Genomic DNA, 26,485 nt, shown 5'->3' with positions numbered 1-26,485 from the left:
GCCCATTCCAGTGTCCAATGACTCTCTCAGGGAAGAACTTTCTCCTCACCTCCAGCCTAAATTTCCCCTGGCGCAGCCTGAGGCTGTGACCTCTTGTTCTGGTGCTGGCCACCTGAGAGAAGAGAGCAACCTCCTCCTGGCCACAACCACCCCTCAGGTAGCTGTAGACAGCAATAAGGTCACCCCTGAGCCTCCTCTTCTCCAGGCTAACCAATCCCAGCTCCCTCAGCCTCTCCTCAAGGCCTCTCTCCAGCCTCGTTGCCCTTCTCTGGACACGCTCAAGCATCTCAATGTCCCTCCTAAACTGGGGGGCCCAGAACTGAACACAGTACTCAAGGTGTGGACAATAGAGGATAGAGGTAAGTGTGAGAAGTAAGGGCTTGGATAGAGACCTCTCTGTTTACTGGTCTGTAAAACATAACTGGCCTCAGTATTGAGCTCTGGAGCACGCCACTTACAGCTGCCTGCCACCTGCATTTAACTCCATTCACCACAGCTCTGGGCCCAGCCACCCAACCGGTTTTTCACTCAGTGAAGAGGGAGAGGATCGCTACCTCGAAGGAAGCTCTCTAAACCCTCAAACAGCTCCAGATAGGCGCGGGGCCCTTCCCCAGCCGACTCCAGCTCCCTAAACGCTGTCGGGAGGGCAGCTAAGTCGCGGAGCTGCAGCAGAAGAGGCAAGCGGAGCCGGTGCCATGCCAGAGCCCTCAGCCTGTCTGCCGGTGGTCACAGCCCACAGCCGCGCTCTTCCCCTCCTACTTCGCCGCCATTGGAGCCTGCGCAGTGTGGCGGGAAGCGGTGGGCTTCTGCCCTGCCCTGTCCGGCCGTGCCCTGGCGGCGGGGCTGTGGGGCCGGGCAGCGCCGCTCCGCTGCCCCGCTCCCTCTAGGGCGGCGGTGCAGTGCCAGCGACCGCGGTGCGCCGCGCTCCTGCGCCCCCGCGCTCTGATGGGCCTAGCGGAGCCGCCGCTATGGCTGCCTTGTATCAGAGTGCCGACCCGTCCGCCTCGGCCTCTCCCAACAAGCTGCTGGCGTTGAAGGATGTGCGGCAGGTGAAGGAGGAGACCACCCTGGACGAGAAACTCTTCCTGCTGGCCTGCGACAAAGGTACTGCTCTTGCTGCCCGGGCTGGCTCCGTCTGCTGCCTTGTCGGGGAACGGAGGTCTTGGCCGCCGGCTCCGGGGGTCCAAGACCGCCTCCCCCTGGCAGCAGCACCCCGGGCCCCGCTCGTTCCGGTGTGATTGGGAGCAAGTCCTGCCAGTGCCCGCGTCTTGCGTGGCGTGGTGCTCGCCGTGCCCCGCTGCGCGCCTGGCCTCGCTGCAGCGCCTGGCGCAGGAGGCACCTGGCCGGGGCAGCCGCCCTGCGCCGGCTCTGCCGCCCCACTCTGTCCCCAGCGCCCCCAGGGGGAGGCCGCCCAGCTCCGGCTCTGCCGCCCCCCTCTCTCCCCAGCGCCCCCAGGGGGAGGCCGCCCTGCGCCGGCTCTGCCGCCCCCCTCTCTCCCCAGCACCCCCAGGGGGAGGCCGCCCTGCGCCGGCTCTGCCGCCCCCCTCTCTCCCCAGCACCCCCAGGGGGAGGCCGCCCTGCGCCGGCTCTGCCGCCCCCAGCTGGCCCCAGCGCCCCCAGGGGGAGGCCGCCCAGCTCCGGCTCTGCCGCCCCACTCTGTCCCCAGCGCCCCCAGGGGGAGGCCGCCTAGCGCCGGCTCTGCCGCCCCCAGCTGGCCCCAGCGCCCCCAGGGGGAGGCCACCTAGCGCCGGCTCTGCCGCCTCCCGCTGTCCCCAGCGCCCCCACGGGGAGGCCGCCCAGCTCCGGCTCTGCCGCCCCACTCTGTCCCCAGCGCCCCCAGGGGGAGGCCGTCCTGCGCCGGCTCTGCCGCCCCCCGCTGTCCCCAGCGCCCCCAGGGGGAGGCCGCCCTGCTGCGGCCCGTTCCTGTCCTTAGCGGTCTCTGGAGGAAGGGGGCATTGGGGCATCTCCTTCTGTGTTAGCGAGGGAGTTTATTTATTGTCTGAAGAGTTCTTAAGGTATTGGCTGCGGTCGCTGTTAGCCTGGGAATATATAGTTCTAGTGGACTCGGGGCCTTATCCAGACATCTCCAGCAAGAGTGGGCGCTAGTGTCCTGTGATGTACCCCCGTGCCGTGGGTGGGAAGTAGCATGTTTCCTAAAATATGCGACTTTAAGCATTTGCATAGTTACCCTTGAATAGAAATGCAGTCTGAAATTGATCTTAATACCTTTGAAATGTTGGACTCTTGAGATAGGCTTTTAATCATGTTCTGAATGGTTATGAGTATGTTAGGACATAGAATTGTAGCATCAACCAGGTTAGAAGAGAGCTCCAAGATCATCCAGTTCAACCTAGCACCCAGCCCTAGCTGATCGACTAGACCATGGCACTAAGTGCCTCATCCAGTTTCTTCTTCAACACCTCCAGTTTGGCAATTCCACCACCTCCCTGGGCAGCCCATTCCAATGCCAATCACTCTCTCTGCCAACAACTTCCTCCTAACATCCAGCCTAGACCTACCCCGGCACAACTTGAGACTGTCCCCTTGTTCTGTTGCTGGTTGCCTGGAAGAAGAGACCAACCCCACCTGGCTACAGCCTCCCTTCAAGTAGTTGTAGACAGCAATGAGGTCTGCCCTGAGCCTTCTCTTCTGCAGGCTGCACACCCCCAGCTCCCTCAGCCTCTCCTCACAGGGCTGTGCTCCAGGCCCCTCACCAGCTTTGTTGCCCTTCTCTGGACACCTTCCAGTACCTCAACATCTCTCTTGAATTGAGGGGCCCAGAACTGGACACAGCACTCAAGGTGTGGCCTTGCTAGTGCTGAGTACAGGGGCAGAATAACCTCCCTTGTCCCGCTGGCCACATGTGTGATGCTAGAAGCCAGTGTTCTGTGCAGAGCTGCCTGCTGGTGGTGTGTTGAAGTTAGTTCACAACCTCAAAAGAGTATTTATGTAGGGAACTTAGCCAGCTGGTTTAGGGTGTTCCTTCTGGTGTTCTCTGTGGTGGGATCGCCTTGGTGTGAGGCAGCTGGACTGTCTGTAGCCAACTCTTGATGTGGTTAAGCTTAATGTTTCCTGTATCTCTCAGTTTGTGTGACCTATTGCCCCTGTTTGGAAAAGTACCCATGCTTTTGTGCCTGTTTTAGGACAGGAACTAAAGGAGTAAAGTACATGTCTTAGTGATTTCCTGAAATGCCCCAAAATACCTTAAGTTTCTTCCCTAATGATTGAATGCTTATCTGCCTTCACTTCTTAATTATCTGGCATGTTCAGTTTCTGATGTCAGCTGTGGAACGTTGTCTCGTTTGATGGTGGTAGGTACTTAAGAATCTTGACATGGTTTTAGTGCTTTCTGATAAGTGACATTTCTACATTACTGGTACAGGTGACTATTACATGGTTAAGAAGCTCTTGGAGGAAAACAGATCAGGTGAAATGAACATAAATTGCGTGGATGTGCTTGGACGAAATGCCGTTACCATAACCATTGAAAATGAAAACTTGGACATACTGCAGCTCCTCTTGGATTATGGCTGCCAGGTACACAACCCTTCCAGTTACTGAAAACTGGCACTGTGGTCATCTGTGTGGTCTGTTCTTTATATGTCATCTCTGGTAATCTGTCAGAATTTGGAGGGAAATAAAATCTTTATAGGCAGTGTAGTTCTTTTTATTAATGGTGAAAGTGGTTTCCTCTCACTGGCTTACTTTGCTGTGATTTTATTGACAGAGCAAATGTGCAGTAACATTTTCAGTGATACTAACAAGTCTGCATTTTATTTTAAATGTTATCCCTCTTGCAAGCAAAATGCCAGTATCTGATGTGACCTACAGGGAGGCTGGGGAAGGTCTGTTTAGAAGGACAAGGGGCAATGGTTTTGAACTGAAGCAGGGTGGGTTAGGTTGGACATTAGAAAGAAGTTCTTTACAAAGTGTCCTGGGTTAGGGCAGATCCTTCCCCCGGGGAGAAATAAACTCACTGCAACACAGATTTTCTTTGAAAGTCAGGGAAAGATGAAATTGTTTTTCTTATAGTAGAAGTATAACAATGTAAAGAGAGGTAATAACTAGAGAAGGAAAGGAAAAAAAACAATACAATAACCTTAAGGGAGATGGGGGAGGGGTCAAGCGGCGGTGAAGCAGCAGAAGCAGCAGCAGCCAAAACAGCAGCCAGGGAAGATAGGTGCAGCTGAAGCAGCAGCAGCCAGCAGAAGAAGGGGAAGAACAAGCTGTGCTCCTAGACATTAAGCACTTGATGCTCCAGTTAAATTATATTAATTTATCTATTGTTGCCATTATATGGCCTATCCCTGGAGTGCTCATCTTTCCCTGTGTCTGAGCTAGAAAATCAGCTCAAACGGCCACACAAAGGAAGTGGTGAAATACTGGAATAGGTTGCCTGGATTGGTGCTTGAAGCCCCATCTCTGGAGACATTCGTGGTCACACTTGATTGGGCCCTGAGCAACTGCTGGGGGGTTGGACAGGATCACCTTTGAGGGTCCCTTCCAACCCAATGCATTATGTGATTCTGTAGCAATTAACAATTATAGTCAGAGTGGAACATACTAAAAAGTGTAGAATGCAGAGATCTCTTTGTCTGTGGAGTGTGACAACTTCTAAAGTGGTAGCACAGTTAGGAAGAGGCAAGTTGTATTAGGTAACTAAGTTAATACAAGCACGTGTTTCTGCAGTGCTTGTTCAGCTTGGTCTGTGTTTGGTGGCAGAAGCAGTTTCATACAAACAGTACTTCCTTAACAATATGCAGCATCTCTGCTGCTGCTGCTGCTGGGACAGTTGTAGCTAGGATGGCTTAAGTGTGTAGAACAGGGAAAAGCAGCGTCTTTTGTTTGGTTGTTTGATACTGGATGTGAAAAACAAACAAACAAACATACTTTTCCTGGATTTCCTTTTTAGCAGTAGTGAAAGCTGTGTCGTCTTCTTTTATTTTTGAAGTAAAAATCTGAGTTGTCTCAAGTTAATTTAAAATAATAATGTAGGGAAAATGAAAAGCTGCTTAGGTCCACTTCAGAGAAGTTTCAGAATTAGTTACCAGTCTTCCCCCACACTGCCCCCAGCTTATTTTTGTAGCTTTACCCCAAAACTACAAATGTGGTGCTGCTATGTTCCATTTAACAAGTTATGTTAAACAGACACTAACTTCTAATATTTTTTTCTAACCTGGTAAACTGTCCCTTAGAATTCGATTTTTTGCAAGTGGTCTGCCTTGTCTTTTCTGGAAAGTAATTTCTGCAGCTGGTTCTTTTGCTGTTTGTGCTGTGAAACGGATCATCCATAGTGCTATGTCAATTCTGGGAAAGAGAATCTGAATTTGTACCCTGAGTGGTGCACTCAGGTACACAGTGGTACCATGTGAGTGATGGAAATACAGCACATAATTTTGGCACTTTTGAAAAGTAACTGACAAACCAAGCTACCAAACTACACTTTGGCTTCAGATTGACCCTTTATGCTCTTGAAGTTACTGCAGTTTTCACATGTGACTTGTTTTCTTTCCTTAGTCATCGGATGCACTTTTGGTGGCTATTGACTCTGAAGTGGTGGGAGCTGTTGACATTCTGCTTAATCACCGACCCAAAAGATCCTCCAGACCAACCATTGTAGTTGAGTGTTGTTTTTCCTTGATTTTTGGTCAGGGAGTGGGTGGGCTGTGTCTCACATTCTGGGTAACAGTAGTTGTTTAAAACAGTGGTCTTAAAAGATGTTCTACATCTCTAGTCCAGAGAAGAATATAAAAGCAGAGCAGTCATTAAGTATTTTCTTGTGGATTGTTTGCAAGGTAATTAGCAGCCTTGAAAGCATATTTATATATTGAAGCTTTTTAGATTGTTTGAGCAAATATGTAAGCATCAGATCTTCACTCTGAAATTAGTCAGCTGAAACTTAGCTCAAACTAGAGCAAAATACACTTTTTAATGTCATGCATGATCTAGGGTAGGGTGTTCCTGCCCATGGCAGGGGGGTTGGAGCTAAATGATCCTTGTGGTCCCTTCCAACCCTGACTGACTCTATGCATGTGTATTAGAGAATGTTGACACTGAATGTCATGTAAATAAACCAGAAGCATTTCTGTGTGTCTTTTTCTTTTCCAGTATGTGATGGTTTGGGTGTTCCCCGCCCCCCCACACTTTAGAAGTTACCCAGACTAGACTCAGCCAGCTCTGGGAATATAAATGAAGCTATTTATTTACAGCTAGCACAATATACAAGCAGATATTTACAGTATATACAATTATATACAGAAATATACAAGGTAAAAGGTAATACAGAAAACACAACTCCCCTCCCAGAAACCTGAGTCCCCAGGAGGGGCTCTCAACCACCCCTGCACCTTCCCCCTGCCCCTCTCAACCTTACCCCAGTCCTAAGGAAGAATGGAGGTTCAGCCAAGAGGTTAAGAAGCAAAGGTGAGTGGAAGGTGAGGTTAGGGAGATGCAGCTCAGTCAGAAGCCCAAGGCAGAGCGAGTGAAAAATGGTGAGAGTGTTACCTAATGTTTTTGTTTCTTCTTCAGCAAGACTCTGAGGGGAGTAGACATCACCACTGTTTTCCTTTCATAGCCTATGATCTATTTCTTCTCACCAAAACATTCTAGCTAGCTTCAAACTAGCACACAGTATTTGAGAGGTGTTTGAAGGTTGTGACAATTTTTTTTCCTTTGTTTTCATGTTGTGAAACAGAAAAATAGTTTGAATGAGAGATTGATTGTTAAACATTCCAAAAACCCCCTTGAATACAAACCTTACAGTAGAACTATATGTAATAAATTTGGGTGCTTCCTACATTTCATTTCAGAAACTAATGGAGCGCATTCAGAACCCAGAGTACTCCACAACCATGGACGTGGCACCTGTCATTTTAGCTGCTCATCGGAACAACTATGAAATCCTTACCATGCTGCTGAAGCAAGATATATCATTGCCTAAGCCTCATGCTGTGGGCTGTGAATGCACACTGTGTACTGCTAAGAACAAAAAAGATAGCCTGCGACATTCCAGGTATAGTTTACCAGCCATAGACAATAACAAACAAATTCATCATGTCCTAATTTTCTGCTATTGCCTGGTTCAGAGTCGTCATATTTCACTTGAGGTGAGGTTTGTGAGTGGATTCCTTAAATATGTTGTAGCCTGTATAGTTTGAAAATGCTGGTGGAAGGCAGTGGCTTTCTCCATTTGGTTTTATAGCATTAGTCACTGTGTATCGAGCTAGGTGCTTTGCTTTTCAACCAGTCATCACAAACAGTCCAGCTGTCTTTGGCTAGGGAGCACAGGAACTATGCAATTGTATTTTCCTTAACTTAGTACTTGGGGATTTTTGAGCCACAGTAAGGAGGTGGATAATTCTGTAAGCTGTTCCTGAAAGAGTTTATGTAGCACTTGGATTGATAAATGTGGACTGAAGACAATTATTTTTCTATTTTTCCCTCCTTTTTTTTTTTAACTCTGTTTTTGAAAATAGAAAAGTTATTTTGTTTCATAAAGGCTCAGACAAGGAGAGAGATTTACCAGTGTCAACAACGCTTTGCTGGCTTAACTTGACAGAGGATTTGAGGGTTGAATACAATTTGATTTGTGAGAGTGATGAAAAAAATCACAGAGTTCAGAGCTCATAATTGGACTGCAGCTACAATATACAGTTAATTGTTACATAATTACTTCAAATCTATCCACATGGCTGAAAAATGCAGGAAGCAAAAGGATAGTTGTTACTGGCATTCAGCTACCACAGGCCATGTTCTGGTACCTATCGTGGCAGCATCCATCTCATACCTCATTCCCTTAACTTCACTGAGAAAAAGTGTCAGGGTACCCAAACAACCAACCAGCTGAGGTAACAGCTCTTAGCTTGAGGCAGAATGGATAACGAGCTTGGTTTCAGAGGTCATGAGTTGCTAGTTTTGCAAGAGAGAAGCATCCTTTGATGCCCCAACTGTACGGTATCTATGCCAATGCATGAAGCATGGGGAACAAGCAAGAAGACCTCCGAGCTATTGTCCATCAGGAAAACTATGATATCATTGCCCTGACAGAAACATGGTGAGACGAATCCCATAGCTGAAGTGCTGAGTTGAATGGCTGCAAACTCTAAGGAAAAGATAGGTCCAGAAGGAGAGTTGGTAGTGTGACCCTGAGTGTCAGGGAAAGTCTCGCTGTCTCAAGCATGACAGTGATGGTGATGACAGTAATTAACATAACAGGGATTCAAAGTATGTGAAGGAGAGTGTCCTCCATGGCACACAGCATTTAATACTTGTGGTGACTGGTTCTAAGAAACCTAATTGTTCTTTTGCTTGACTGTTTAATGAAAACTTTTGGAATGGGTTCTGATTTGAAACTGGAGAGAAGAAGAATCCGAGGAGACCTTATTGTGGCTTTCCAGTGTCTGAAGGGGGCCTAGAAGAAAGCTGGTGAGGTACTTTATAGGGTATAAGGTAGTGGTAGGACTAGGGGCAACGGAGCAAAACCAGAAGTGGATAGATTCGGATTGGCTGTTAGGATGAAGTTTTCCACCATGAGGATGGTGAGATGCTGCAACATACTGCCCAAGGAGGTGGTGGAAGCCCCATCTCTGGAAGTCTTTACTGCCAGGCTGAGCAACCTGATCTAGTGTGAGATGTGTGATGAGGAGAGGCTGAAGGAGCTGGAGTTGTTTAGCCTGGAGAAGAGGAGGCTCAGGGCTGACCTCATTGCTGTATAGAGCTACCTGAAGGGAGGCTGTAGCCAGGTGGGGGTTGGTCTCTTCTCCCAGACAACCAGCAGCAGAACAAGGGGACACAGTCTCAAGTGGTGCCAGGGGGAGGTCTATGCTGGATTATAGGAGGAAGTTGTTGGCAAAGAAAGTGATTGGCATTGGAATGGGCTGCCCAGGGAGGTGCTGGAGTCACCATCCCTGGAGGTGTTGAAGAAAAGCCTGGATGAGACATTTAGTGCCATGGTCTAAATGACTGGCTAGGGTTGGGTGCTAGGTTGGACTGGATGATCTTGGAGGTCTCTTCCAACCTGGTTGATTCTATGATTCTGTGTTCCTGATCATGGCAGAGGAGTTGGAACTAGATGATCCTTGAGGTCCCTTCCAGCCCTGATAATTCTATAATTCTGTGAAATGAAACATCCTAATTTTCTGTGACATTCTTTTGCCACAGGTTTCGGCTTGACATTTATCGGTGTTTGGCCAGTCCTGCTTTAATCATGTTGACAGAGGAGGATCCAATCTTAAGAGCTTTTGAACTCAGTGCAGACTTGAAAGAGTTAAGCCTTGTAGAGGTTGAATTCAGGTAGGAATTGAAAACACAAAGTGACTTCAGTTGTTTTATGAAATGACATTTGTGTGTGTATGCATTATGGAAGGTTGGTGGTTGTTTTTCTTCTTGTAATTGGAATGTTTAAGCTGATAATTAGGCATAGTAGCAAGTGTCATGGATTGAGTTGAATCTGCTGCTGTTATTCGTATCATGCTGCAGTCATGCTGGCTTCAAAAATCAAAGTGCTGGCTGGAGAGAAGTATTACAGGGATTGTGATGGTTTGGGTGTTCCCTGCCCCCCCCCACTTTGGAAAATCACCCAGATTAGACTCAGCAGCTCTGGAAATTGAACGAGGCTTTATATTTACAGCTTAGCACAATAGACAAGCAGAGATTTACAGTATCTACAGAAATACAGAAGTTAAAAAGTAATACAGAAACACAACAGCCCTCCCAGAAACCTGAGTCCCCAGGAGGGGCTCTCAACCACCCTTGCACCTTCCTCCCACCCCTCTAGCTTACCCAAGACTTTACCTTATGCTCAAGGTAGCTTGGAGGGTCAGCCAGGGAGGTTAGGAAGCAGATGGATTAGTTACACAGATGGCAGGTTAGGTTAGAGAGAGAGGTTCAGCCCCAAAGACAGAGAGTGACTCTGTTATCTATATTCTTGTTCTTATCCATCTCAGCAAGCCTATGGGTGCAGTAGACATCACCATTGTTTCCTTTGCACAGCCTGTAATCTAATTCTCCTCACCAAAACATTCTAGCTGGGCTCAAACTAGCACAGGGCTTGAAGTCCAGGTTGTAACGTGGGAGGCTTCCTCTTCCAGTTGCTGCTTTTGGGTTCTGAATTCTTGGGTGTTGGTTCTTTCCACTTTGGCACTAAAATGCTCTGGTCCAGATGAGACAACAAATGATGTTTCTTTTCTTGCATTCATTATATTAATAAATAGTATTTAGTGAAAAAACTTAATATTGAGATGTCAGGAATAAAACAAACCCACAGACAACTTCTTCCAAGCAGAAAGTCCAAATGACAAATGATCAGTGTCATATTATGTGACTACTACATTTTTTAATCTCCCAGAAATAAGGTTAAGCTTTAACTCTTTTTATGGGATTAAAGAAGTAAGAATTTGTATACTGTAAGTTAGTTTCTTGATTTTTCTCTGCTGGAGTGTGAAACTAAACTGTGTAATTGTCATGTTGCATGGTGAGACCTATTAAGAGTTGTTTTCAGAATGCTTGGATCTTGACAGATGACTTTTCAGTATGCCTTAGCATAACATCTAATCCTACAGAAAAGATGGTTAGTCAGTGATTTAATGGAATCTGTCCAAGGAGTGTAATGGTATGCACTGCTTCTGCCTCTTTCAGAAATGACTACGAGGAGCTAGCTCAACAGTGCAAAACCTTTGCTAAGGATTTGCTTGCACAAGCACGGAATTCACGGGAGCTGGAGGTTATTCTGAACCATACCTCCAGCGATGAGCATGTTGACAAGCGAGGACTGCTGGAAGAGAGGATGAACTTGAGTCGATTAAAACTTGCTATCAAGTATAATCAAAAAGAGGTTTGTCTTTGTAGTCATTTGGTAGCTTTCCATATCATATTTTGCCACTTAGTTTATTGTTCTGCTTATAAATACCCAGCCAGTGGGTGTCAGGAGGATGGGGCCAGTCTCTCTTCAGTGGTCCCCAGTGACAGCACAAGGGCCACGTGCACCAATTGGAAAGCAAGAGGTTCCACCTGAACATGAGGAAAAACTTTGTTACTTTAAGAGGAGACAGAGTATAGGACCAGGCTGCCCAGAGAGGTCATGGAGTCTTTCTCTGGAGACTTTCAAAATCCCCCTAGACATATTGCTGCACAAGCTGATCTAGGCAAACCTGCTTTAGCAGGGAGTTAGACTAGCTGACCCTGAAGTGTGCCTTCCAGCCCCCACAGTTTTGTACTTCTGTGGTACTAAGTATTTCTTTGGTACCTGCTGTGGAGAAGAATGTAGTATTTTTTGTGCTGGCATATAGATGAGCACCCTTGTGAACTGGTAGTGGTAATTAAATCTTTGCATAGGGAAGTGTGGATCATTAGGTGACATATGTTATCTTCTCACTTCAGCTCAGGCCATGTCTGAGCTGGTTAGAGTTGTGTTAGAGCTACACTGGTGTAGCTGAATGGTGCCTCTCTTTAAGAAAGGTAGTGCCTTTTTATGCCATCAGTCTGGAACTTTCTTCATGTTGTAGATCATTCTTGTTTTTATCCCTCCATGAATTGTCCCTCTAGTTTTGCTGTACTAGAAGGCAAGTGGGTGTTTGTGGGATTGCAGTACAAGGACCAGGGATGGAGGGAAAGTTTCCTTTCCATTCTAAACTCTTTTTCAGTTAACATTTGCAGAGGCCATTGTCAGAAATTCTGTCTCATTCTGCATATCTAGGGCTAAACTGTGAAACTTAAAATACTGTGGTTACAGAATGTGCTATAACCACCACTGCACATTTCTGGTATGCATTAAACAAGCCTGCTGAAGTATCTCAGATGTTCTGTTGGTTTTGAGCATACTTCTACTGAAGAATAACAACATTTTTTGTGTGGTGTGAGGGAAGTATCTTTGCAGAGTATGTTTTATTCTAGCCAGGTTTACTAGAGAGACAGTTTCTGATGATTTCTCAGATGTGATGATAATATCAAGGTTCTTTTTGTTGATATTTTAAAAGTTAAATGACAGAGCCTCCTCTAGCAAAATGTTTGATTTGTAACTCAATGCAAATAAGCACCTGAAATTTGAAACTATATTTGCATAATATACATAACCTTCTGACCAAACTGGTTTGCTTTTGGGAGGTCTGATAACAGCATAGCTTTGATGTAAAATTAACCTTGCTGAATAGAGCCATAATGATGTTAAGAACTGATAGATGTAAAACTGCTTGGCCACTTCAGCAAGATACTGTGTTTCAGGGTAGATAATATTTTATAGTAACAGATAAGGTCACTGTGTTTTATGACAGAAGTGAAGCTGTCTGAGATGTGATGCTACCTGTATGCTAGATTTCTAAATAATTGGAAATCAAAACTCATTCTTGATCTGAAAAGTATTAGAGATATAGTATGTGTCATTCATTCTTAGTTGCTGCTTTTAAAAGAAACCAAAAAGTGAGATTGTTTATAGCCTTAATGTGTCCATAGCTCTTTTGTTCTCACATGAGATTATTCCATCTTAATATCCATGTCTTTTCCTGCTCGTTGGCAGTTAGGCATAGTTTACATTTTAATAAGGTAAATTAATAACCCAAGACCTGAGGCTGATTTCTTGTCTGTTTCTTTTCTTGTTTCTCCTTTGCCAGTTTGTTGCTCAGTCTAACTGCCAGCAGTTCCTAAACACTGTGTGGTTTGGCCAGATGGCAGGCTATCGACGCAAACACACGTGCAAGAAAATTTTGACTGTTTTGATGGTTGGCATTTTCTGGCCACTTCTCTCTCTGTGTTACTTGTTAGCTCCTAAATCTCGAGTGGGTCGAATAATTCACACTCCTTTTATGAAGTTTATTATTCATGGAGCTTCATATTTCACATTTCTCTTGTTACTTAATTTGTATTCCCTTGTCTACAATGAGAACAAGAAGAATACAATGGGACCAGCCCTTGAGAGGATAGACTACCTTCTGATAATATGGCTAATTGGTAGGTATGATTTGAGCAGATTGGATGACACATGCTGCTGCTGGCTCTACAATGGTGTTTTGTGCTACCTTCTTATGTAATTAGCATGCTGCTATTCGTTGCTTGACTGAATTTTTCTCTCTAGAGGGTAATGATAAAGAAAAACAAAGCAGGCCCATGTTGAGAAAGGGATCTGAAGTGTTAGAACCATCTCTAGTTAGCACAGACAATGAAGTAGCAAAAACGAGCGGTGTAGGATCTAACAGGAAGACTGGCAGCATTCAGAGTGCTGCACATGGGATTCAGCTGGCTCCTACTGGGCCAAATTTTAGAGAAGCTGCCAAGTCCTAAAAGCTGGAGTAAGTCTAACAACTTCTACTTTACATTTAGACACAGGCTGCTTTTCTTCCTGTCCTAAATACAGCATCATACCTTTCCAGTACTCAAACATTAACTAGCTGATAGATAGTATTGTCCTGCTCTGGCAGGGGGGTTGGACTCGATGAGCTCCTTGGGTCCCTTCCAACCCCTGACATCCTGTGATCCTGTGAACTAATTATTCCATTATATTCCATTATATTTCATCTAAGGTTCCTTTCAAGTATGTAAGAGACATTCAGCTAGTAAAATTCTTAGCAACTGTATTTTTCCATACAGCCATGCATGGTTAACAATGGTAAAATCAATTTTGCTCTAAAGGTATTGAGTATTTAAATGTCTTCAATATGAGTTAATCTTTTGATTTTTGCAGTCTTAAGACATATGTTCACTTTTCTCTGCTAATGTTATTTTGTTGTTTATGTTATTATTCTAATGACAGGACATGGGGTAATGGGTTTAAACTGGCAGAGGGGAGATTCAGACTAGATGTTAGGAAAGGGTTCTTTGTAGTGAGGGTGGTGAGACACTGGCACAGGTTGCCCAAGGAGGTTGTGGATCACAGGATGATCTTTGATCATATTCTGTGATTCTGTGATCCACAGCCTCCCTGGAGGTGTTCAAGGCCAGGTTGGATGAGGCCTTGAGTGACCTGTTCTAGTGGGAGGTGTCCCTGCCTATGACAGGGATTTGGAACTGGATGATCCTTGAGATCCTTTCCAACCTAAACCATTCTATGATTCTATTTAATTCTATTCTATGATTCTATTTAACAAAGTTTCTGCTTTTGGGATATTTTCTGTAACAGTTACTGAGCTGATCACTATTTTTCTTTTCATTATAACTACACACTTCTGAAAAATACTTGATACTTTATGTAGCAGTGCAATGCTTTCTATAGTGCTTTTTGAATGAGTACTTTCCAGTCAGAAAAAGCATTTGTGTTCTAAAATTAGAACTTTTTCTGTCCCAGTTTATCTTACTCATTTCCACTTGTGCCTTGCTTTATTAGAGATTTTGTTCCTTAATTGGAAAGTAGGCTTGAAAAGGCAAAAAACATCTTTTGGGGTTTTGATGAATGCTTGTAATTCAGTGCATTGCCTTTAGTAACTTTACTTGATTTTTCCACTGCTTTACTAAAATATCATTCACAGAAGCCAGTCAAAAGTGTTTTGATTGTAAAAGAATATCTATTCAGTGCAATGGGTTGATTTCCCTGACGTGCCTTTTTTTTCTCTGCAGGAATGGTGTGGTCAGATGTTAAAAGACTTTGGTATGATGGTTTAGAAGACTTTTTAGAAGAATCTCGCAATCAGCTGAGTTTTGTCATGAATTCCTTGTATCTGGCAACTTTTGCTCTCAAAGTAGTTGCCCATAACAAGGTGAGCACCCATTTTCATAGATCCAAAGCTCCTATGGGATTGACTGAGCAAATATAACTTAAGTGCATTAATGCAAAGTATGTGAAGTTGTCTTACATGTGGTATGTTAGGAGTAGTGTGTTGTAGTTCAGTGTTACTGCATTAGTAGTAGCCTGCTGGGTGGGTACACACCCTGTAGTTGTCAAAATCTCTGGTCTGGCTGCATTTGGGACTTGAAAGAGAAGTTGTTAAGGGAAGTGAGAAGAAACATCAAGTATTCAGGGACCACTAACAGTCCTGGTAAGATCTGGCATCTCTCCCAAAGCCCTTGGTTTTCATTTGGGGAAGTGTTGCTGTACAGCTCCTCTGAATTGGCATCTGAGTTTGATTCGTAGATTCAAATACTGATTGATAGATCAATACTATACAGAAAGCTAAGGGTAATCTCTGTGTCTTACCTAAAGCTTTTTGTGTAACAGAAACTTCTATTTAGCTTTTTATTACATATGCTCAAATATCATAGGTGGTTGTGGGGGTGGTTTGTTCAATTGATTGATTTGTTTGGCTGGGAGTTTGGGTTGTTTTGGGGGGGGCATGTTTTTTAGTAAGGAAAAAATCCTGAGACTGTAGAAGAACCTTGACTTTTCTCTGTGCAAAGGCATTGGGATTCAGATCAGAGATTCATAGAATGGTTTAAGTTGGAAGGGCCCTTAAAGATCATCCAGTTTCAACACCCTCTGCCATGGGCAGGGACACCTTCCACTATACCAGCTTGCCCAAGGCCTCATCCAACCTGGCCTTGGACACCTCTAGGAAAGGGGCATCCACAACCTCCCTGGGCAACCTTTCCATTGTCTCACCACCTTACTTGTAAAGAATTTCTTCCTAATATCTAGTGGAGGGTAGAAGTTTTGAAGATGACTCTTCCCATTCTGTTGCATGTGTTGTTAGCAGCACTGCATATGGCAAGCTGCCAGACCAACCAAATACAAATATTTTGGGCAAAATTCAAGCCAGTGCAGTAGCAGCATTATTTTGAATTGCAGAGTGTGAATTTGACAGCTGTCTGGCAGTTGGGAGGGCAAGAAACTGGTCTAGTTCTTCCCAGCTTGGTGTTTGGCTCATTTTCCTGTCCTTGCATGGGTCCAGAGGCTGGTAATCATGTGGAAAGGAAAGCTCAATTTCTTGGAAACAACAGAGAATGCCTTCTTGGGCTGCCTTCCCAACCAGCACATGTCTGGTAGTAGTCCCTTTGCTGAGATGAGCCCCTTGCTGCTACTTTAAATTGGAAAGCCAAATGTGAATTACTTGTTTACATCTCAGGTGCATAACACAGGTACTGAAGCTGTGAGAAGAGGAAAAAAAGAGGCTGTGTTGCAGGAGGATTTGTACACATGCAATTGCAATGCATAAATCATGTTCATCCCATTTTCTTGCTATCTTTGTGCAGTAAACTTTCAGGCAAGTAAATTTAAAGCAATTTTGAGTTTCTTTAGTTTTTGCAAGTCCATTTTGAGAGGGCAGAAGATGGTAATATAATTGCAGAATGTTATCAGCAGAGCCAAAAGTTGGGTATCTATGGCTGTTCCATGAACAGTTAAATAGTACCTAGTGGATATACCTGAGGCATGTGTTTACACCAACAGTTTACCTGTGACTTCCATTCTCTGTAGTCATTCCTAAAATCAGTTGAAGGAATGCTAGGTCTTAAGTAGTTCTGAAACTTGCAAAGGCCAGCTGTCACACATTGCAATTGCATCTGCACATTGGTGTTCTGGGCAGCATTTTAATGTTTCTGAGGCCTGTTACCCTGGACAATGCTCATTTTTACACAGCACACAAGTCCCTTTTTCAACAAACAGTACAAAACAGTGTCAAAGGAAACACAGAACAGAGGAGGCTCAGCAGTGACCTCATTGCTGTCTACAACTACCTGACGGGACATTGTAGCCAGGTGGGGTTGGCCTCTTCTCCCAGGCAACCAGCAACAGAACAAGGGGACACAGTCTCAAGTTGTGCCAGGGGAGGTCTAGGCTGGATGTTAGGAGGAAGTTGTTGGCAGAGAGAGTGATTGGCATTGGAATGGGCTGCCCAGGGAGGTGGTGGAGTCACTGTCCTTGGAGGTGTTGAAGCAAAGCCTGGATGAGGCTCTTAGTGCCATGGTCTAGTTCAGGGGTCCTCACACTGTTTAAACAGGGGGCCAGTTCACTGTCCCGCAGACACTGTTGGGGGCCAGACTATAGTTTGTCAGGGGCTGGGCTGTAGTTTGGTTTACCAGCCCCCAGGCTGTAGTTTGAGGACCCCTGGTCTAGTTGATTGGCTAGAGCTGGGTGATAGGTTGGACTGGATGATCTTGGAGGTCTCTTTCAACCTGGTAACAAGAATCTAAGAACTTGAGAATCAATTTGGTTTACTCAGGGCTTTATCCACTCATCTCTGAAAAATCTCCAAGTTTGGAGACTTTGCAACCTCTCTAAGCTACCTGTTCCAACACTGTCTTATCCTCAAGGTGAAAAGGTTCTTGCTTATAACCACTCTTATAAACCACTCTGAATGAATGCTTTACTGAGCAAGTGAGTGGCAGATGTTGAACTGAGCTAATCTGATTCCTGGCTCACTCTGCAATGTTTATTAAACTGCCTTTATCTAAAGAGAGTGAACTATCTGAAAGAGGTGAGCCATCTCCAAATCTTGTATGTTAGTATCTTTTATGCTATTGTCTGGTTTGGAGGCAGCACATAGATGCTCTTCTGTATTTATAATGTCAATGATCTCAGCTTGTCCTTTTTCTGTTGCAGTTTCATGATTATGCTGAAAGGAAAGACTGGGATGCATTCCATCCCACCCTAGTGGCAGAAGGTCTCTTTGCCTTTGCTAATGTTCTTAGTTATCTACGTCTCTTCTTCATGTACACAACCAGCTCTATTCTGGGACCACTCCAGGTGAATGTCATTACTCTGTTCTGCAGATGGGCTGTGGCACACTACTTCTTGCTTGGTGATATTTTGCTTAATTACATCTCTCTTTTTTTTGAACTTTCTATGGTGGTATTTATGTTCACATGAACTTCATTTATTGCTTGTAATGGTTTTGGAGTTACCCACCTCCCCACACTTAAGTATATCACCCAGACTAGACTCAGCCAGTTGAAAGTTAGAGAATGAAGCTGTATTTACAGCTTAGCACAACATACAGGCATATATACACAAATACATACAGTTATATACAAGTTAAAAATCATACAGAAGCACAACACCCCTCCCAGAAACAATCAGATTGCCAGGAGGGCTCCTGACCCAAACCTCCTTCCCTCTTTCCCTCCCTTCAGAGATAACCAGATCAACCCATGTATACCTCACATGATAAATATGGAGGTCTCATATGAGATGTCAAAAAAAGATGACGAGGATGTTAGAGGAAAAAGGGTTAGGTGGATTAGAGAGTTAAAGGCAGAGTCAGCCACAAAGACCTGCCAGAGGGAAGGCACAGACAGAAGTGAGAGCTGAGAAGGGTGTGAGGTGTGAGTGTCTTACCTCTATTTTGACTAGTTGCATTTCTCAGCAGAAGAATGGGTCATACAGGGTACTGTTGTTTGGGTTTTTTTCTTCTCACAGCTAAGGCTTTGATATCTCTCAGTAAAATATTCCAATTAGCCTCAAACCAGCACAATGCTTTTTATCTCTTGGCTTGCAAATTCCTTATTGCCATTGGTGTTACAAATGAAGTCTAAGGTGCATTGCTTGTGGTTCATTGAAGGATATGAACATATCAGGTGATCTCAAGACTGCTTAAGTTTTTAATATTATTTACTTATTATTTTTACTGATTATTAAGTTTTAATTATATTTTTAACATCTAGAATTTCTCCCTAAAGAATGCTACTAGGATACCTCCAGATTTTGAGGTCCATTCAGTATCTTCAGTTGTAATGAAAACTTTAAAATGTTAACTAGTTTGTTGGTTAGAGGCTGAAGGAGAGAATGCAGACAGGAAAAAAAACCTGCTTGTTTTACTAACCCTGGAAATAAATCTATTTCACAGATATCCATGGGGCAGATGCTGCAAGATTTTGGAAAATTCCTGGGCATGTTTCTCCTTGTCTTGTTCTCATTCACAATTGGATTGACACAGCTTTATGATAAAGGATTTACTGTCAATGAAGAAAAAGACTGTGCAGGCATTTTCTGTGAGCAGCAGAGCAATGACACGTTCCATTCGTGAGTCTTGACACCTCTGTCCCAGCTCTACTTTCCTAGCCCTTCATGCCTACTAATTAAGCACAACTGGAACTTGTCACTGAGCTTGAATTTACATTAAGTAAACTCACTTGTGATGTTTGCTTGACCTAACCAGATGGTTTATTATTCTTGTTTTTCAGGTTCATTGGCACATGTTTTGCTCTGTTCTGGTACATATTCTCCCTGGCACACGTAGCAATCTTTGTCACACGTTTTAGCTATGGAGAGGAATTGCAGTCTTTTGTGGGTGCTGTTATTGTTGGTACCTACAATGTGGTGGTTGTGATAGTATTAACCAAACTCCTTGTGGCAATGCTTCATAAAAGTTTTCAGCTGATAGCAGTAAGTGGTTTCTGATTAACTGCAAATAACTGCAAGCTGTATCTTTGGATTTTGTACTAATTTTTTCTTGTACTGTATAGACCTTCTTGTGGCCTTTCAGTATCTGAAGGGGGGCTACAAAAAAGCTGGGGAGGGACTTTTCAGGATATCAGGGAGTGACAGGACTAGAGGGAATGGAGCAAAGCTGGAGATGGATAGGTTCAGACTGGACATGAGGAGAAAGCTCTTCACCATGAGAGTGGTGAAGCCTGGAATGGGTTGCCCAGGGAAGTGGCTAAGTTCTCATCCCTGGAGGTGTTTAAGGCCAGGCTGGACAGGGCTCTGGCCAGCCTGATCTAGGGTAGAGTGTCCCTGCCCCTGGCAGGGGTGTTGGAACTGGATGATCCTTGCAGTCCCTTCCAACTCTGGCTGATTCTGTGATTCTATGACTAATCTACAGACCTGCATGGGTGAGCCCTGTGAGCTCACAGGGGACATCTTCCCTCAAATATGAACTTTTTATTTACCTTGCTCCAGATAAAGTGGACAGTTTGCATGCTAAACATCTGCAAAGCTTTAGCTTTCTGGGTTTTGAAGACTTTCATGATACAATGACTGTTCAAGTCATTATGCTGCTCTTGCTAAGGCATGGTGCTTAAGCATGTGATAGGGGGGGTATTTTATGTTTACACTGGAGTGTATAGTGAATTGAAGACATGTGGGAGGGTTTAATTATTTAATGTTGGCATATTTAAAAGTTAATTAAAAAGATATAGATCTATGCACTACAGTACTGTATAATAAGTTTAATAACAATTTTTTTTCATGTATGGAAGATTACATTTACAAAATAACCTATTGATATTTTTGCTTCTGATCTCTGTTAATGTTTCTGATGCTTTAGAATCATGAAGATAAAGAATGGAAGTTTGCTCGTGCCAAGCTGTGGCTTAGCTACTTTGATGACAAATGCACACTACCTCCACCTTTCAATGTTATTCCTTCTCCCAAGACTATCTGTTATCTTTTCAACAGTCTCAGTAAATGGATTTGCTCTCATACATCAAGTGGCAAAGTGAAACGTCAGAACAGCCTAAAGGTAAGAAATGTAGCTCTGAGCTTGGAAAGGTGCTGCTTGCTAAAATGAATCAGCAGCATATTGCTGCATGAAGCTGCCTGTCACATGCTAAGTGCTACTGGGCTATAGTAGCTATAGAACAAGGAGTGTTATGTCCAAAATGCAGATAAATACAGATAGAAATAAGTAGATGTTACCTGTTTCTACTCCAGTAAGATTCTACTAACTTTTCAGTTTGGGGAATTTCAACCCCCTTCCCTCCAACACCCATTTCTCCTCCAGTAGTGTGAAAAAAATGCCTTGGTTGATTGAAAACTCATAGCATGTACTTGCTTGGGGTTTCTAATGTCAAAAATGGTGAGATGTCAAGGGGTAGGATTGGAGAAGGAAAGTATATAAGGGAGAGAGACTGATAGATTGGGAAAGAAACTAAATCAACTGGAGTGGAAGTAAGAACGTTAAAATCAGATAGATTCAAACCAATGTCAAACCCAACCCCCTGGTGGCAGTAGCATCACCTTTGGCACTGATGCTGTGGCAGGCACTGGGGAAGTCCTGGACTGGACTTAGCAGCATAATGGGAACTGGATTCAGGAGTTGGATTCTGGAACTCATGAACAGGGATCCAAGTATAACAGACAGAGCCATTCTCTGACACTGTCCATCGAAGAGGCTCAGCCCTTGTGGTCCCTTAGCTTTATATCCAGTAGAACATATATGGAAACCCTCATAGGTCAGTTTAGGGTTACCTCAGGTGTCTGCTTATCCCCACAGCTGTGGCTTTTTACTCTGCTCCCCCAAGGGGGTGCATGAGATGTAGCAGTGTCCTTATTAAAAATGAGTGATTCTCACTGCTGAAAGCAGCTCTGCCTGTACAAATGTGCCCTGAGCTGCAGAAAGTGCAGAGACTGGGCTGGGAAGCCACATCTTGGACCAGATTAAGTCCTGGTCTAACTCAAACCAGGACATGAGGTCAGAGTATCCTCTGGGGAGGTGATTGGTTTGAAACATGTTACAGCAGCATCAAATAACCAAAAAGTATCACTGAAGCTTCAGACTGCTGGTGGTAGGGAATTTATTTCATGGATTAACAGAATGGTTTGGTTTGGAAGGCACATTAAAGATCATCTAGTGCCAACCCCCCTAGATCACTAGAACAGGTTGCTGAAGACTCTCTCCAGCCTGGCCTTGGACACTTCCAGGGAGGGAGCATCCACACAAATTTGTGTTTGTTTTGTTTTAAAGAAGTGTTTTCACTGTACCCTGCAATTCTGCATACTGATTTTGCATCTTGTTGCTGACAAACACAGCATTAAATAAACTAAATTCAAAGCCTTTGCATAAGGTGCACTGGAAAACATTCCAGGATTGTAGAATTTCTCATTGGAGTATAGAACTGCCCTGGACAATACCAAGATAGATTAAATGTTTTCAGTTTTGCTGTTACAGCTGATTACATTTTATCTTAAGTTTTGCTGGCAGTTAACACACATTGTTTATTTCTGTGCATCACAAAGTATCCATGGAGTCATAGAATACTACAGGTTGGAAGAAACCTCCAGAGATAGAGTCCACCCCTCTCTGCTAAAGCAGAACCACTTAGGACAGGTCACACAGGAATATGTCCAGGTGGGTTTTAAAGATCTTGAGAGAAGGAGAATCCACAGCCTCTCTGGGCAGCCTGTTCCAGAGCTCCATCACCCTCACAGTAAAAACGTTTTTGCTTATGTTGAGATGGAATTGCCTGTGACTGAGTTTATATCCATTGCCCCTTGTCTTATCACTGAAAATAGACTGGCTTCATCCTCTTGACAGGCACCCTTCAGATATTTGATGAGGTCCCCTCTCAGCCTTCTCTTCTGCAGGCTGAACAATCTGGTCTCTCAGTCTTTCCTCAGAAGAGATCTGCTCTATAAAATAGCTTTGTTGTTTTGGTCATAGGCATTCTGCACGTGCAGCCCAGCCAGCCGTGTCTTGGGCTGCAGCAAGAGCAGCGTGGCTAGCAGGGCAAAGGAGGGGATTCTCCCCCTTTAGTCTGCTCTTGTCAGACCCCACCTGGAGTACTGTGTGCAGTTCTGGAGCCCCCAGCACTAGAAGGACTTGGAAATGTTATAGTGAGTCCAGAGGAGGGCCACAAAGATTCTCAAAGGGCTGCAGCAGCTCTGCTATGAGGACAGGCTATGAGAGCTGGGGCCCTGCAGCCTGGAGAAGAGAAGGCTTTGAGGAGACCTTAGAGTGACCTTCCAGTATTTGAAGGGGGACTACAGGAAGGCTGGGGAGGGACTGTTTACAAGGTCTTGTAATGACAGGACAAGGGGGTAATGGGTTTAAACTGGCAGAGGGGAGATTCCAAGTAGATGTTAGGAAAGGGCTTTTTGCAGTGAGGGTGGTGAGACACTGGCACAGGTTGCTCAGGGAGGTTGTGGCTGTTTCCTTCCTGGAGGTGTTCAAGGCCAGGTTGGATGAGGCCTTGAGTGACCTGTTCTAGTGGGAGATGTCCCTGCCTATGGCAGGGGCTTGGAACTGAATGAGCTCTGAGGTCCTTTCCAACCTAACCCATTCTGTGATTCTCAGTATAATTGTGTACAGGCTTTAGGGCCCCAAAATCACTTTTCCATAGTAAATACCTGATGTTTGTTTACAGGAATGGAGAAACCTGAAGCAAAAGAGAGATGAGAACTACCAAAAGGTGATGTGCTGCTTAGTGCACCGCTACTTGACTTCCATGAGACAGAAGATGCAAAGCACGGATCAGGCCACGGTGGAAAACCTGAATGAGCTGCGGCAAGACTTGTCCAAGTTCCGCAACGAGATGAGAGACCTGCTTGGCTTCCGCACTTCCAAGTATGCCATGTTTTATCCAAGAAACTAGGGCCTGGCTCTTTGAACAACAGCTCTGTGCTTGTAGATGCCAGCAGGGGACAGTGCTGGCCTAATTCTTTTGGCAGACAAAAGGGGAAAAGATTGTTGCTCAAGAGTTCGTTTTGAAAATGTGTTTCCTAGAGTCACAGCGTGGCTGAAAGGGACCTTGGGAGATCATTGTGTCTGGGCCACCTGCCAAAGCACACTCACCCAGGGCAGGTCACACAGGAAGGCATCCAGGTGGGTTTTGAATGTCTGCAGAGAAGAAAACTCCACAACCACTCTGGGAAGCCTACTCCAGGACTTCATCACCCTCACAGTAAAGAAATTTTTCCTCATGTTGAGGTGGAACTTCTGTGTTGCAGCTTATACCTGTTGTTCCATGTCTATTCCTGATGCCCACTCCTCAGATATTTATAGATTATAGATATAAAGATCTCCTCTCAGCCTTCTTTTCTCTCAAGACTGAACAGCCCCAGTTCTCCTAGTCTGTCTTCATAGGAGAGATGTTCAAGTCCTTCAGTCATGCTCATAAGTCTCCATTGGACTTTCTCCAGTAGATCCCTGTCTCTTGGAGAGCCCAAGACTGGATTCAGTATTCCAGGTGTGGTCTCACCAGGGCAGAGTAGAGGGGGAGAAGAACCTCCCTAGACCTGCTGGCCACACTTTTCTTGATGCACCTCAGGATATCATTGGCTGCCTTGGCCACAAGGGCACATCGTTGTCCTGTGGATAACTTGTCACTAGGACTCCAAGGTCTTTCTTCATGGAGCTGCTTTCCAGCAGGCCAACCCCTAATCTGTACTGGTGCCTGGTGTTACTTCTCCCCAGACACAGGATTCTACACTTGTCCTTCTTGAACTTTGAGAGGTTCCCCTTAGAATCAACCAGGTTGGAAGAGACCTCCAAGATCATCCAGTCCAACCTAGCACCCAGCCCTATCCAGTCAACTATAGACCATGGCACTAAGTGCCTCAGCCAGTCTTTTCTTGAATACCTCCAGGGATGGCAACTCCACCACCTCCCTGGGCAGCCCATTCCAATGCAAATCACTCTCTCTGGCAAGAACATCCTCCTAACATCCAGCCTATACTTCCCCCGGCACAACTTGAGACTTTGTCCCCTTGTTCTGTTGCTGGTTGCCTGGCAGAAGAGCTCTGCAGCCTGTTTGCATGAGTTGCAGCTCTGTGCAGAAGTGGTGGCAGTAACTGCAAAAAACAGATAGAGTAGTTTCTTAATCTCAGTGTGTAAAGAAAATTTGTATATAGGAACTTTGGAAGTGTTCCTCAGACTGTGGCTGTCACGTTAAAAGCTTCAGAACTAGCACAATGTGTTTGCTGCTTCTATTTTTGCAGTTTGTTCCTTTTTGATACTTGTTTTACAAGTTGTGGGAGAAGATAGGCTTTTTAAACCAGAAATCCAGCCTGTGTTTATTTTTAATAGAAATGTCAGAGACAGAATAATAGGAAACTTCCAGCAGAGCTGGAAATTGTGTGTGACTGTAGGCTGGCTGCAGTGCATGGCTCTCGAAGAAGCAATTCTAGTACCCAGTTTTGTATGTTGACATATTGACTGTGTGATCACATGTCTAGAGTACAGAAAATCCAATCATCAAGGCTCTTCCTTCTTGTGGGAGCAATGGCATTTTGAACTCACAGTATCACAGTATTATTAGGATTGGAAGAGACCTCACAGATCATCAAGTCCAACCCTTTACCACAGAGCTCAAGGCCAGACCATGGCACCAAGTGCCACGTCCAATCCTGCCTTGAACAGCTCCAGGGACGGCGACTCCACCACCTCCCCGGGCAGCCCATTCCAGTGTCCAATGACTCTCTCAGTGAAGAACTTTCTCCTCACCTCCAGCCTAAATCTCCCCTGGCATAGCTTGAGGCTGTGTCCTCTTGTTCTGGTGCTGGCCACCTGAGAGAAGAGAGCAACCTCCTCCTGGCCACAACCACCCTTCAGGTAGTTGTAGACAGCAATAAGGTCACCCCTGAGCCTCCTCTTCTCCAGGCTAACCAATCCCAGCTCCCTCAGCCTCTCCTCGTAGGGCTGTGCTCAAGGCCTCTCCCCAGCCTCGTCGCCCTTCTCTGGACACGCTCAAGCATCTCAATGTCCCTCCTAAACTGGGGGGCCCAGAACTGAACACAGCACTCAAGGTGTGGTCTAGCCAGTGCAGAGTACAGGGGCAGAATGACCTCCCTGCTCCTGCTGACCACACCATTCCTGATGCAGGCCAGGATGCCACTGGCTCTCTTGGCCACCTGGGCACACACTCCAACCAGACCAACCATTCCTCAGAAGCTTATGCTGATATATAAGACAGTCAGTTTCTGCTCAACTTCAGTGGTGCCTCAGAAGTACATCTTACTACACACATTAGGATTGGGAGAGAATAGTAGAGCCAGCCTGTGAACTTGTAATGTTTCATGCCTTGGGGGTTTAAAATCTGACTGAGAAACTACTTGAATCATTAAAACCACTGAGGTGGAGCATGTAAGTGCAGTTGTTTGCAATGCTGACCAATTCCTCTTCATTTCTGTCATACATTGAACCTGGTCACTGGGCAATTAGTTTAGGAGGGCCTGCTTTAGACAGGTTTTTACATAGCTTACATCTAACCATCTCTCTCTTCTCTTTATTTTTTTAAACCAGTCATTGCCAAAATTAAACTTGGGTTTGTTTTTTTTGGGCCAGAAATACTGTGTTTTGTGAAAACGTGGTTTGACTTTGCTTGAAACAGACACTAAAGACTTTGGATTTTCTGTGCTAGAGGGTCCTACTTGGCTTTATATGCTTAAATATAATTCAAGTTAAGGAATTGTAATTAAGAAATCTGAGATTCCTGTATTTTAATTACCATATGAGTATATTTATACCAGTAAAGAAGTGATTGACAGTTGTACTGTTACGGTGGTGCTCTTTTGAAATGGTCTTCTCTCCAGAAGAAGCAGGTAGCCACAGTGGTCTTTTGACATCAGTTGATTTTTGGGAGGCTGACAGAGTGGAGGCTCACATGAATGTGTGCTTTTTTTTGGGAAGGATTTCTTATAGAGCTTTCTTGTAAAGAGAATATATTTTCTGTACTATAAAGCTATGTGTATTTATTCCTCTGCTTCCAGGAGTCTTACAGTGTAGAGGGATTCTGATGAGTGTGGCTTTTCATGTGAGTAACAAGTTAACTTCTTGTGTTCAGAGGACCACTGAATTTTATATTTGGACTCAGATTTCATGTTTGAGTAACACACCAATGTAAGAACTATTTGCTGTGTATCTTCTGTTTATCCAAGAAAGGAAGCAGACAAATAAAAGCTCTTTAAAACATA

General features: G+C 44.7%; 1 protein-coding gene across 1 annotated transcript; it reads left to right on the top strand.

Moving 5' to 3' along the window:
- Nucleotides 1-791: 791 nt before the first annotated feature.
- On the top strand, nucleotides 792-26,485 carry TRPC1 (transient receptor potential cation channel subfamily C member 1). The gene is made up of 13 exons (XM_064165102.1): nucleotides 792-1,104; nucleotides 3,383-3,537; nucleotides 5,518-5,619; nucleotides 6,810-7,012; nucleotides 9,160-9,291; nucleotides 10,636-10,831; nucleotides 12,603-12,939; nucleotides 14,539-14,678; nucleotides 17,456-17,599; nucleotides 18,699-18,874; nucleotides 19,036-19,237; nucleotides 20,121-20,315; nucleotides 22,939-26,485. The coding sequence occupies exons 1-13, from the start codon at nucleotides 969-971 to the stop codon at nucleotides 23,164-23,166; spliced, it is 2,346 nt and encodes a 781-aa protein (XP_064021172.1). The 5' UTR covers nucleotides 792-968; the 3' UTR covers nucleotides 23,167-26,485.

Source organism: Pogoniulus pusillus, chromosome 26 (genome assembly GCF_015220805.1).
Source record: "Pogoniulus pusillus isolate bPogPus1 chromosome 26, bPogPus1.pri, whole genome shotgun sequence".
Taxonomy (NCBI): Eukaryota; Metazoa; Chordata; class Aves; order Piciformes; family Lybiidae; genus Pogoniulus; species Pogoniulus pusillus.
The sequence above is the reverse complement of the archived record's forward strand: the minus strand, read 5'-3'. Positions and strand labels throughout refer to the sequence as shown.